Below are 13,909 nucleotides of genomic sequence, written 5' to 3'. Positions count from 1 at the left end.
TAGTTCATATAAAAAGGTTGTAAAATCAAGTAAATAGTTAATAAAGTATGCTTACACTTTATTGATAGTTGTTTTCCATTAACAATTTTGAGAACAGATTTCATGGATTCACATACAAAAATTACATCTACGATGAGGGCAAATTTTCGAATATGGAAGATGTTTCTCATATTAAGTTCCCGATAAGAAAAACACAGATATCTGAATTTTCCCCCAAATTATTAAATATTTTCACCAACAAAAAAATATCAGAATTGTGATTTACTTGGAACAAGAAGTCTCCAGCTTGTCTAAAAAATCTGAAATCTAAACTTTGAAGTAAGCAAGTCTTCGCTTTCGGATATTCGACATTGCTGATTGTCACATACAATATGTACATATGTACCATACAATATATGTTTAAGTGAGAATATTTATTTACCTGGAATACACATACTACTGAATGAAAATAATAATTATTTCAAATAAGAATATATTTGTACATATTCGGTTAAATTGTCTAGATAATATTTTTAATTCCACAAATTAACCCAAAGACAGATAACACTGGATAACAAAATTAAACTTTTTTGTTTTATGAAGTTTATAAACTGCTTCTTGCTATTTTGACGTTGCTGATTTCAAATCTTTCCTCAGTTTCTTTCTAGCAGCTCTAGTTTTAGTGATGCATTTACTTCTTGAAATATCGTAACTTGGCTTACTTGAATTAATTTTTAGGGCAAAAAATTACTAAATTTCATAAATAAATAGCGGTTTATTATTATCTACATTAAGAAGAACTTATTTAAATGATCCGAATAGTGTTTGTGCTGTTTCTGGTGACTATATATTTAGAGAATGCCGTTTAAATGCGGTTGATTCTATACAAAAGGCCTATTTGACTACATTCAACACATTGAGCAGCTCATGTTGCTCTCGCAGAGACTAAGATGTAACATGAGCATTGAGATGGACATCCTTTTTCTCCATTTAGAATACTTCACAGAAAATGTGAATATGATAGCTGATTACTGCTGGAGCATTCAAAATAAGACTGATGTTTCTACTCATGCAAGAAAAGCATATAAAAGAAAGTTTTTTTCATGTAAACTAAGAGCAATATATTTTCTAATTCTAAAATTGTATTGTTTTTGACTAAAAATGTAATATGTTCATATTTCGAAAACTAGAGCTGCTAGAGAAAAACTGACTACAGATATGGAATCAGCGTGGTAAAATCATACAATATAGGATAAGAAACGTCAAACAAAACTACCGTTTCCCACTGTAATGAAAAATTGTATGATGCTGGCAACACATACATACTTAGCAACATTGCTAGTCTCTTTAGTGAGTGAAAAGAAATCCCCGACCACGCGCTGATAACGAAAGGTGTCGTTTGCTTTGTATCTCCGATGTGCTATAAAAACCAAGCCGAGCTAGTGAACTATCGATAAACACAATTTGAACGTCGAAAAAGGTAGAAGCACATCAAGCTTAAATAATATTTCATACAAGCAAACAAAACTACATACATAAATAAAATGAACTTCAACAAAATTTTCGTTCTTTTGGCTGTCTTCATTGCCGTCTTCGCTGGACAAACTGAGGCGGGTTGGCTGAAAAAGATTGGCAAGAAAATTGTAAGTCTTCAATAATTAGTCAAAAGTGAAACGAGTGTCAATATATGTTCCTTAACAAGAAGCGTTTATTAACTAATCTCAATTTCCTTTCTTAAATTTCAGGAGCGCGTCGGTCAACATACTCGTGATGCCACCATCCAGACCGTCGCTGTGGCTCAACAGGCAGCGAATGTTGCGGCAACATTGAAGGGTTAACTGAAACTGTTTGGAAGTTGCTGCAACAAATATTTACGTACCTAAATTAAGTTTAATATTTATTTAGTTAGATAATTGTGTGATTGATTTCTGGAAATTGAAATAAAAGAATTTGAATAAAACTAAAATTTCTGAAAAATATAACACACGTTTTTAAATATTATATTATCCATATATGTCATATGATTTTACATTAAATCTTATATTATAATAATACAAATGTTGTCGAACTTTCTTTTCCGAACAATTTTTTTGACATTGAACAACATATTTCAATTTTTATTCAGTGTGAACAAAATTAAATGTAATGTCCATGATGTATTCTTCATGTTTCTCCTTAAGGGGCACACCTTGTGTGACAAAAACATCGATTTTCGGGATTTAAATACTACTACTTCATCGATTGTTTTGAAATTTCCAGGGTATACTTATACATGTTTCAAGAATAAACAGTGAAAAAAAATTAAATATTTTTTGAGAGATACGAGATCTTCGACGGCCCTAAAACAAACAAGTCCTTCACCGCTGCGATGATTCCAGCCGTCTCCGTGGGTGAAACCTAAAAATACATAAACTTCGTTTGACTAGAAGATATTCTCCGTAAAGTGACCTACAATAAAGTAAAATAAAAAACTTTACAAAATGGCGGAGTTTTAAAGTTGAATTTTACCTAATTTTTTTTTTTTTTTTGAGCCTACCAAAATGTAGAAAAGGCAGACAAAAAGTTCATGATGATCGAATCATTTGTCTTTTAGTTATCACTGCAGCAAATTCAAAAAATGCTGTTTGGAGAAAAACAGGTTTAAAGATAAACTCATGGAATTTCAAATTGAACTGAGCGGCTATACTTTAAATGGCTGTAACTCAAAAGCTATGTTATTTTCAAAGGTATAAACTATCGAATAATGAAATTGATCTATTTAAAAATATTATCAAGGGTTATTTGAGCGGTTGTTTCCCAAGCTGGCGTATATGAAATATTAAGTTTCCATCAACAAGAGTTTAAAAAAAATTTACTATTATAAAAACTAACCATAAAGGAAAAAATGCGGCTTAAGAGGAATTACCTAATACCAAGAAAAATATAAATGATATTTCGCCAATAATTTTCAAATTAAAAGCAGATCGATTACCTTTTTTATGTTGTTGAATGAAAAGTAAACAAATATAAATTAATACGAAATGAAACGAACAAATGAAAGAAAAATGATTAAAAAATAGTGAAAATACAAACGTACATCGAAGCGTGCGTATGTATGGTATGTGAAAACAATTTAAATAATTATTCGCACAATGACCCAGTAGGAAAATTAAACTATCGATATAAAATTTTTTTTTATATAACAAAATGTTTATTTCAAAGCGTCGTGACATGCACTTCATCAAGTGTAATAACATTTCCCCCCCAAATGATATCTACCTTATTTATTATGTTCGGAATATGAATAAAATAGATCGAAACAAATATTGTTTTTCTAACAAACATAATGTATTTAAAAAAATGCATAATTATCCACGAAAAGCCATAAAAAATACCATGAAAAAACGTTAGCTTCGGCTGCACCGAGACCATAACCCTTGACAGGTGCATTTCTTATAGCATAAATTGGTATAAAAAGATATTTATCTCGATTTTGATCGATCATTTTGTATGGCAGCTATGCGTACCGAGTTTTATAAACATAGCTTGTCAAATTAAAAAACGTGTTTCATACAAAAATTTTATTTAGAGTTTTCAGTTTGTATGGCTTATATGCTATAGTGGTCCAATATCGGCGATGGCGGCAAAAGAGCAGACTATTTAGGAGAAAAGGACATATGCCTAATTTCTGATCGAAATCACAATAACTGAACGACTAGTTCGCGTATATACAAATATATTTAATAGGGTCTCCGACTTTTCCTTCTGGGTGTTACAAACTTCGTGCCAAACTTAATATACCCTGTTCAGGATACAATAAAGATAGATTTTTTTGTTTCATAGTGTCAACAAATTTTAGTCAATATTTTCCCTGCTGGGTCATTTAATAATTTTCTTTATGAATGCTATTATAGATTGCAAAAATATTTATGAATGAAACAGAGCTAAGCTAATTACACAATTTGTTTACGTACGTTAACGGAACGATTTATTTGCGTGTGCATTTCATTTGTTGTTCCCAAATGTCGGGGAACCAAGCTGCAAATCAAAATCCCCGCCAAAAAATTTTGATTGGAACTTTAGAAATTGACTCATAATAATAATTTGTTGGAAAACATAAGTTGAGAACTACCAATAACTAGCAAAACATTCAGAAACCAAAGTATATATAAATAATGCAATTGCATTGAAAAATATTGCATTATGCATTAGCAGTGAAAAATATTAAAATACTTGTAAATACCTGTATGTAACTATTTTATTTAAAAATTCTAAATTAAATCGAAACAAAAAGATTTTATCAACATAAAATATTTATTTTTAATTTTTTAACAATATTTTAGCACTACTTTTTAAAAATAATTTAACAAAAATTACAGTCAATTAAAAATTTTTTTCAAAAAGAATTATTCCTCCTCATTCGTATCTGGATCCAAATTTCTTAATATCTATCCAAGAACATCAATATTTGTAACAATTTTATTTATCTTCCCGGCGTTTTCGTTCACCGCATTAACCACTGAAAAAGAAAACACATAAAATTAATACCGGAAGATATGAGTGCATTAAACAAATAACTCACAGTTCCCTCATTGAGATCGTCCAACCAATTGGCCTGTGTGATTCCCACAGCGGCAATAAGCAAAAAGACAGCAAAGATTACCACGATTTTTGTATTCCTCGTGGTTGAAGTGAATACAACGAATAGAGATAATTGAATGATTGACTGACCTCCAGTCAATTCATTACTTTTTTACTTTACATTCTATCATAAAAGGGATCGACGTTGACGTACGTGAAGCCTAAAGAAAGGGGATTTTTGTACAGATGCTGTTCTAGAATTCAAGTGATAAGAAAACAAGAAGACAAGCTTAGCTTTAATTGTATGCACTAGTGCAATATATTTTATAATATTTGTGTGTTCGTTGAAATAGTTTAGCACTCACCACTTCGGTGGAAATGTTGAAGATAGCGGTTCACAAAAATTTTTTACGTTTCAATAGCTTTTCGTGGGACTTTCGTCCTTATTTTAATGCAAATACGTGAAAGAATAAATTTAGATACTATAGAAGTGATGATTTCCCATTGTTCGTCGTTTAGGCGATGTTTGACATATGTACATATGCAACATCTGGTCGAATTTGACTCGTGTCAGAAGTCAAGTCAGTCACAAAGCCTTTATTGATGGCCGTCAAGTCATGAAAAACTTGCCTCATGCGAGTCGAACGAAACAGTGCTTGTGATCAGTATTGTGTTGACATTTGAAAGATAGCAGAGGATCTCAACATTTTTTATGGATCAATTTAACAAATGTTGGTTAATGTTTTGGGTCGACGCTAGAAGCGTACCAGAAGGACTGAATCTTGTGCAAAAACAATGTCGCGAAAAGATCGCAAAAGATATGCTAGGCAACTTAGCTGAGAACTCTACATTCATAAAACTGGTGACGAGACATGGGTTTCTGAAATGACATTGAAATTGTCCTAGCGTATAAAGAATGGAGCTCCAAAAATGAGCCGAAAGGGCAAAAACCGCGTTGTCAAAAATCAAGGTGATGCTTATCGTTTCCTTTGGTTAGCGTCGTGTTATTCACCATGAATTTGTTTCACAAAGTCAAACGATCAATAGAGAATACAGCTTCGCTGTTTTCGGGCGTCTACGTGAAACAAATCGTCGTAAACGACCGGATTGGCGAAAGGTCATGCTTATGTGAGAACTAGTTATAATACATTTTATAAATAAATTAATTAATGTATTCTTGAAAAAATTAAAAATATAAATACATATATCTTAAAACCTACATTTTCTGGCAACATACTAATTTTTGGAAAATAAACCACAAAGTTAATACTAAAGAAGAAGAAAAAGTTTTACCGAACTAAACTTACATCCGATACAGTGTACTTAATGTATCCTTAGATTATGATAAGTACATATTTCCATCTTAACTGCTTTAGTAGGCTTATGCTTCATTTATACATACATTGAAATTTAAATTAATATAATGTGATGAGCATAGCTTCAATAATTCTACGGCATTTTAAATAAATTTAATACTAAATCATAAAAATTATGTACCTAATTTTATATGGAAGAGTAGACAAGTCAAAAATTTTATTTAAATTTTTAATTGCCCAAAAGTTAAGCAGCAAATTTAAATGATGCTGTAAGTATATACAAATATACAGATATACTTGCACTAGTATAGAAAGAAATCCCCGGCACTGCGCTGATAAGGAAAGGTGCCGTTTGCTTTGTATCACCGATGTACTATAAAAGCAAAGGTGTGCCAGTGAACTAACAATAAACACAATTCGAACGTCGAAGAGAGTGGAAGCACATCCAGCTTAAATAACCTTTCATACAAGCAAACAAATATATTGTACATACATAAATACAATGAACTTCAACAAAATTTTCATTCTTTTGGCTGTCTTCCTTGCCGTCTTCGCTGGACAAACTGAGGCGGGTTGGTTAAAAAAGATTGGCAAGAAAATTGTAAGTTAGAAAAAATAGCTAAAAAATATATGTTTTTTAAAGTGTATTCTGCAATAAGAAGATTTTATTATGACTATATATCTATATATATATATATATATATTTCTTTTCTTAAATTTTAGGAGCGCGTCGGTCAACATACACGAGATGCCAGCATCCAGACCATCGCTGTGGCTCAACAGGCAGCCAATGTTGCTGCAACTTTGAAGGGATAAACTGAACATGTTCCCTTGTTGTACAACAAATATATATATATATTTACCTAAATTAGTTTAATATTTATTTATTTAGACATATTTGTAACTGAATTATAGAAATTAATGTAATAGTATTTGAATAAAAATAATTCTTACCAAAAAATATGCATTTTACACTTTTATATATGTTTATGTATATTATATGAACTTTGATGTAACAATCTAAGTATCATTAAGGCCATTGGCCAATGCTATCTATCTTTGCTTGCTGTATTTCGAAATACCTATGACACTATGAACTCTTTCAAGTCTGGCATACGAGTGAGGAAAAAGAGATATCTTGACGAAGTTAGAGAAACGAAATAAAGAACTCAGATTATCATAACTTTAAAGCGCTTCAAGAAATTAAATTGCCATTACATCACTATTCATATAATATATTTCAGGACATTTTTATTAAATTTTGAAAGCTATCGAAGCTAATAAATAAAAATTGGTTTTCTATAATCAAGCAAAAACAAAAAAAAACAACAACTTCGGTCGCACCGAAGCTAAAATATTCCTCCGAAATGCACTAAAATGGTCGCGCCTTAGTAATAATAGAAACAACAAAATGTTTAGTTGGAAATTACATAATTTATCATAACGTAAGATCAGCATTAACAAATGTTCATAAATAAGTGCGAAAATTTTGTCGAATTTGCATAATGAACTTTTAAGTCCATATGAGTATATGTAAACCAGTTTGCAGTTTCAATTAATCTTAAGATTCTAACTTCAGTTTCCAATTATTCTACATTCAGGCTCTGTAAATATAAAAATCTATATAAAAAAAAAAAAAAATATGGGACTCTTTCGTTCACTTTCAGTTTTTTCGGGGTGTTTCCGAATCTTACGTTAATCAAGAATTTGGATTTCCATTAATTAAAAAGTAACAGTTATTTTCTCGTTAAAAATTTGTTTTCTTGTTATGAAAAAATAAAGAATGATGTAGAGGAATCACCTAATACCAGGAAAGACAATGACGTTTTACAAACAAATTGTGAAAATTGAGCAGAACATTAACCGCTTTCGTGTTGCTTGAATTGAGAATAAGAAATCAAACACTGAGACAAATGAAAGATAGGGATAAGAGTAAAAGTGAGATTAATGAGATTTTAAAATTTTATAGAAAGATTTATGGTATATGTCGACACATTCAGTATTAATTATTCGCACAAATAACCGGTAGGAAAATTTTATATAATTTAATTATCGCATAACTAAAATTATTAAACATTTAAATAATAAATTAAAATTCGAAAACTATGTTTTTTGTAATGAAATAATAATTTATACACATATTTTGCAAAATTGTTTGACGTAGACATTGAGAAAATGCATCAAATAGATCGAAGAAAATACTTTCTAATACTTGAGATTAAAATCGAACATTCAAAGTAAATTATAATAAATGGCAAAGAAAATAATTTTCTTTGGTGTGGTTTCAATCAGAAATTTCTGATAATTTTTTCCAATTGGGGCATTGAATCACTTTATGACTACGTTTATAGATATGCAAATAGAAAACTTTTATGAATAAAACAGAGCAGAGTTAATTGCCTAATTTGTTTGCGTGGCTTTACTTATAAAATTTAATATATAAGTATGTAATGAATGACGTTTAATGTGATTTTTTATTTCCGATACTCGAAGCATAATAACCGATCGTTTCTTACTAGATTAATTTCATTTGTTGTTGCCAGATTTCGGTGAACCAAACGCAAAAACAATGATTGCTAATTTAAATGCTTTTTTATGAATTTTAGGAGCGCGTGGCTGAACAAGCCGCCAATGTTGCTGCAACATTAAAAGGAGAACTGGGTGTTGCTGCAACAATATCTAAATACCTAAATTAAATTTTATATTTATTAATTTAGACAATTTTGTGGCTATTTTATAGAGATTAAGAGAACCATGTTTTAATTAAACCAAATTTGGCAGAAAATATAACATTGTTTATTATTATTATATAAAATATATGAAGCTGGCATTTGTAACTGAAAAAAATCTAAACTTAAATAGTAACAAGTAAGGAAGTACTAAGATCGGGTGGAACCGATTATTTTATGCTCTTGAAACTTGCAAGGATCAAATCCGGGGAAATACCTTCAGGCGTAGCAAAACTCGATATGAAACTAGAAAAAACGTTAACTTCAGCTGCACTGAAGCTCTAATACCCTTCACATGGGCATTCCTTATAGCAAAAAAGGATATAAAAAGATCTTGACATTAATCGATTAGTTAAAATGGCAGCTTTATACAATAGACGTCCAATCTAAACAATATATTCGTAAATTGTAGTATTGCTTTGGACAAAACTCCATGCCAAATTTCATGAAGATATTATGTCAAATAAAAAAAGTACATACAAGGACTTGATTTTGACCGATCATTTTGTATGACAGCTATATCCTATAGTGGTCTGATAGCGGCGGTTCCAGGTAGTGGGTTTTTTGGAAAAAAAGGACAGGTGGAACGTTTTTTACACGTTAAGGGACTAATTAACCCTTTGTTTACATTTAATGGGATTTAGGTCAATGGCCCTTTTGTTTACAATTTATTTACATTTTGCCGAGGTCAATGACCATTTATGAGGTCAATTTAGCCAAGTCAACAATCTTTGTTTACATTGAAGTCAATGACCCTATTGTTTACACTTAGCCATCTTATCTTCTTGCACGAATTCCGAAATATTATCCTAGAACTACTTAACTAACTAAGATTACCGATTTTAGTTGAATGTCTATCATTCGGGAAGGTTTGACGTTCAAGTAGAAGGCAAACCATCGTGCATTCATTTTCAATAATTAAAAATTGATCAAATTTAAAGAAATTTTTCTATTTTATTTCGCATGCATCTTCGTATTTGTCGTAGGTAGGCATCGTGGTAGGCATCTATGGAATTCATCACTGATTTGTGCATACACGTTTATAGAATATTCTGCCTTTAGCCGAAAATATATGAAGTGGACGGATGGACGGACAGACAGACAATCACTCAGAATTCAAATTGTCTCGTCATCTTGATCATTTATATATGTGTATATTTATATATATACATATACCATTGTTACTTATTATATTTATAGGTATATATGTACCATATTTATGAAGTTTGCCAGAAGAGCGAAAATGAGGTGTTAAAAGTAAACATTTGTATTTGACAAGATTTATTCACAAAATTTGGAACGGATTACTATCGAATGCAGCGCTACAATCTCCGAATAAATTGTTCAGATCGAACAACTATAGCATATGCTATATGAACGAATAGCATATGTCATTTAAACTGACCGATCACAATCAAGGAATTGATCTCTATAAAAGGTTGTTTTCCGTTGGATGCAAATTGTTGGCCGGTAAAGTTTTCAAATTTAGTAATAGATATGGTATAATAAATGCACCTGTGAAGGTTCTTATATAATATATTATATATAATAATTATAATATCTTCAGTGCAGCGGCAGTTACCATTATTTCTGGTATTTCCATTAAATTTAAAATTATTATCATTATACAAAGTAAATCGGCCATTGTTACCGCAATTATCGTATGTATAGAAAGCAAGGAGGAAAACTTTTCAATTATTAGCAAGAGCCACATTGTTTTGTGTAGCAAAAAATTCCGAAATATGTTTAAAATATTTTACGAACCGGAATTTATAACGATTAAGGTTTATATAAACGAAAAAACAACTAGTATAAATCGCATAAACTGGCATAAGCACATAGCGATAGAACAATAGGTATTTTACAATTTTGTTGCGGTATTTTGTACTGTACTGAATTCAATTGGATAACTTTATTGATGCTATGAAGTTATTTGAGAAGAGAGCATAAGGTAATCCTGCCGACAAATAAATTTGAAAGGAATATAGTTATTTTATTTTATTATCAAACTATTATACTATATTAAAAAGTTTTAATTACAGAAATAGTAAAAAGCGCAAGTGCGTAAAGTAAACACAAGTAAGGAAGTACTAAGTTCGGGTGTTACCGAAGATTTTATAATCTCGCAACTTGCAAGGACTAAAGCCCGAAGTATTGATCCGATTCAACCCATTTTTGACACAAAACATACTATTAGCGAGAATTTCATTTATTTAATTTATTATATAAATTTCAATTATACATATATCTTACACATTGACCGATATTTTGGATAAAAACTATAAGCACTGGGGTCCACATATTCAGTACCTAGGGGCTTGAACAGTTTTGGTTCGATTTAGACAATTTTTGGTCCCAAGGTGGCATACTTTAAAAGTATTATTCATGCAAAGTTTTACCCCGATATAATCATTGTTGCTTGATTTGCATAGAGGAAAGTGAAAGAATCAGATGGAATTTAAAGTGGTGTTATTTGAGAAATATCCGATTTCGCCGATTTTCACACTACAAGTATAACATTAAAATATGAGAAAAATGTTATGTATCGGATTTGGTTGAAATCGGTTGGGCAGATTTCAAGATATGGGTTTTCACCTAAAAGTAGGCGGTGCCACGCCCACTGCCTAATTTTGAATTTGCTTTCTATAAAGTCATCTTATACCATCCCAGAAACAAAATTTAATTTATCTGGCGTGTATAGTGCTTGATTTATCGCGCTTTTAGTAGTTTTTAACAGTACCGTTACATGGGGAGTGGGCAGGCTTGTCACCCGATTTCACACTGACGATAGAAGTGCTAAAAGTATTTGTTTTCAGTGTATTTTGGTATTATAGCTTTAACGATTTAGGAGATATCCACATTTTGAAACGGAACTGCCCCTCCCTAATGTGATCCTGCATACCAAGAAACAGTCTTGTGTCTTATGGCAATTTATTTGTTTTTGCATAATGGCGTTTTGTGGCCTTGCAGTGGCCTGATTACGCCCATCTGAAATACCAACCGTCTTACGGTACGAAGAAACATGTGTACCAAGTTTAATAAAGATATCTCAATTTTTACTCAAGTTACGACGGACGGATGGACGGACAGACAGTCTCCCGGATTTCAACTCGTCGCTTCATCCTGATCATTTATATATAATATATATAACCCTATGTTTATCTCGATTAATTTTAGGTGATACAAACAACCGTTAGATGAACAAAACTATTATACTCTGTAGCAACATGTTGTCATCCAAAAAAATGTCGCAGAAGCCTAAACGGCCACCAAATTGCATTAAGTACCGCCAAATTTTCAAATTATGATATATATTCGACACGGAATGAAGACATCAACGACTTAAAATTTACTAAAATGGCAAAGCTATAATGTCCTTCGAACTCAAACACACTACTAGAAGCGCAAAGGAAGGGAAACAACACCTCCACCTTGGAAAAACCCCACTGATACTGAAACTTGATTTCACTCTATGTATCTAATCGACTTTAATATTTATAACGAAGATATGACTGACCCGAAAGAACAAACACGAAGTTTTATTGAAACTGTTTTTGTCAAGAATCTTGACGAACATTTGTTAAGTTTTTCTTCAGATGTCTTATAGGCGTATAATGCAAACTCACCATCTGAATTTTAACAGCTCTCCGAAAGTAGGAAATAAATGATTCATATAGGACACAGTTTCCATGTAAAGTCTTTTAAACCAAAGCAAATGCGTATTTATATACACAACCCATCTATATATAATGAGTAAAAAAATAATAATTTAAATTAAAACAAATTAGAATATTAAGTCGATTGCATGACTAGCACTAGTTGGGTCAAGGATTCAAATCCCAAAAATTATATAAACAGTTATAGAATTATTCTTCAAACGGCATTCGTCACCGCCTTGTAATCCAAACGTTCACCAAGTTAAGTTGCAGCAACATAAAGTGGTTCTCAAATAAATCCACGAGCCAGATAATTTCAATAGTAGTCGATATGCATTCAGAAAAAAGCGAAAAATATTTTTTTCTGTGTAATAAATAATATATATTTATATAAAAAAAAACATAATTATAACGGATATATTGTGTGAATCCATCGGAAAAGTAGTTTGATGTACTGGAAATATAAATGAGTTTAGGTAAATACACATGAGATATATTAATGTATATATAAAAACTCGGTTTTGAAAACAAAACGAGCTTTCTTTGCTGCTGAGCGGAATAAAATCACCTAATTTAATCAAAAAACGAACAACAAAATATAACCCACCTAACAGTATATATTTATACTAAAGGTAGACAGTGAATATTACACATATATGTATGTATGCATATATGCATACTCGCATAATTGACGATCGGCGCCTGTGGTCCCCCTTAAATATGTTTGTATATAACCGCTTGGCATTCTTTCCAGCTGAGTCTAGCGGGCAGACCTAGCAGACCAGCTCACTATAAAAGGTGGAAGCAACGAATGCATCGCCATCAAATTCACTTCAAGTGTCTTGAGAAGAACAAAAGCGACCAATAAACTATATCTTGTAAATTCCATACGTTTAACTAAATACTAAAATACGAATCAACATGAACTTCAATAAAGTCTTCATCTTTTTGGCTGTGGTGATTGCCATTTTCGCCGGACAAACGGAGGCGGGTTGGCTGAAGAAGATCGGCAAGAAAGTTGTAAGTATTTTTACTAACGAAATTGTCTATCTTTGACATAACTTAAATTCTTAATTTTGTTGCCGACAGGAACGTGTTGGTCAGCATACCAGGGATGCCGCCGTTCAAGGAATTGCTGTGGCGCAACAGGCCGCCAATGTCGCTGCTACTGCCCGCGGATAATTTTTATTGCCATATATTGCAAATATTTGAATTAGAGTTATAAACTCAAATTTTCCTAAATATGTCATAGCATTTACTAAAAAAACTATTGTATTTATTTAACAAAACAAAAAAAACGCAAACATTAAAATTATTAAGATGACGAACAAATTTAGAATAAAATGAAATTCCTAAAATAATACTGGTATTTATTTATTTTCCCTATAATTTATTATTTATAGGTATACTCCTTTTATACTTTAAACGATTTAAGAATATTTCGTAGCAACATCTTCAAATCAGGTAAAACTGCTAAAAAACCAATACAAATAACTTTTTCATTTGGATTAGTGATTTAATTTTACCGAATTTGAATTTACGAATAATTATAAAGGTATTAATCTACAATAATTTATTTGTTTTATAGATTTTCTTAATAAGTCCGCACTATATACGACATTAACTTTTTGAAAAGCCTTGCGGATTTTCTAACTAAATGGATATGAAA

General features: G+C 31.2%; 3 protein-coding genes across 3 annotated transcripts; all 3 read left to right on the top strand.

Moving 5' to 3' along the window:
• Positions 1–1,418: 1,418 nt before the first annotated feature.
• On the top strand, positions 1,419–1,961 carry LOC106616225 (cecropin-1). Its single transcript, XM_014232790.3, has 2 exons — positions 1,419–1,622; positions 1,725–1,961. Exons 1-2 carry the CDS (start codon positions 1,524–1,526, stop codon positions 1,815–1,817), a joined length of 192 nt encoding a protein of 63 aa, XP_014088265.2. The 5' UTR covers positions 1,419–1,523; the 3' UTR covers positions 1,818–1,961.
• A 4,069-nt stretch (positions 1,962–6,030) lies between these two features.
• Positions 6,031–6,816, top strand: LOC106616227 (cecropin-2). Its single transcript, XM_014232791.3, has 2 exons — positions 6,031–6,456; positions 6,579–6,816. The coding sequence occupies exons 1-2, from the start codon at positions 6,358–6,360 to the stop codon at positions 6,669–6,671; spliced, it is 192 nt and encodes a 63-aa protein (XP_014088266.2). The 5' UTR covers positions 6,031–6,357; the 3' UTR covers positions 6,672–6,816.
• A 6,210-nt stretch (positions 6,817–13,026) lies between these two features.
• Positions 13,027–13,601, top strand: LOC106616236 (cecropin-1). Its single transcript, XM_014232801.3, has 2 exons — positions 13,027–13,260; positions 13,330–13,601. Exons 1-2 carry the CDS (start codon positions 13,162–13,164, stop codon positions 13,420–13,422), a joined length of 192 nt encoding a protein of 63 aa, XP_014088276.1. The 5' UTR covers positions 13,027–13,161; the 3' UTR covers positions 13,423–13,601.
• The last annotated feature ends 308 nt before the right edge of the window (positions 13,602–13,909 follow it).

The sequence above is a fragment of the Bactrocera oleae genome, chromosome 2 (genome assembly GCF_042242935.1).
Source record: "Bactrocera oleae isolate idBacOlea1 chromosome 2, idBacOlea1, whole genome shotgun sequence".
Taxonomy (NCBI): domain Eukaryota; kingdom Metazoa; phylum Arthropoda; class Insecta; order Diptera; family Tephritidae; genus Bactrocera; species Bactrocera oleae.
Note: the sequence above shows the minus strand (reverse complement) of the source record. Positions and strands in the feature narration are given on the sequence as shown.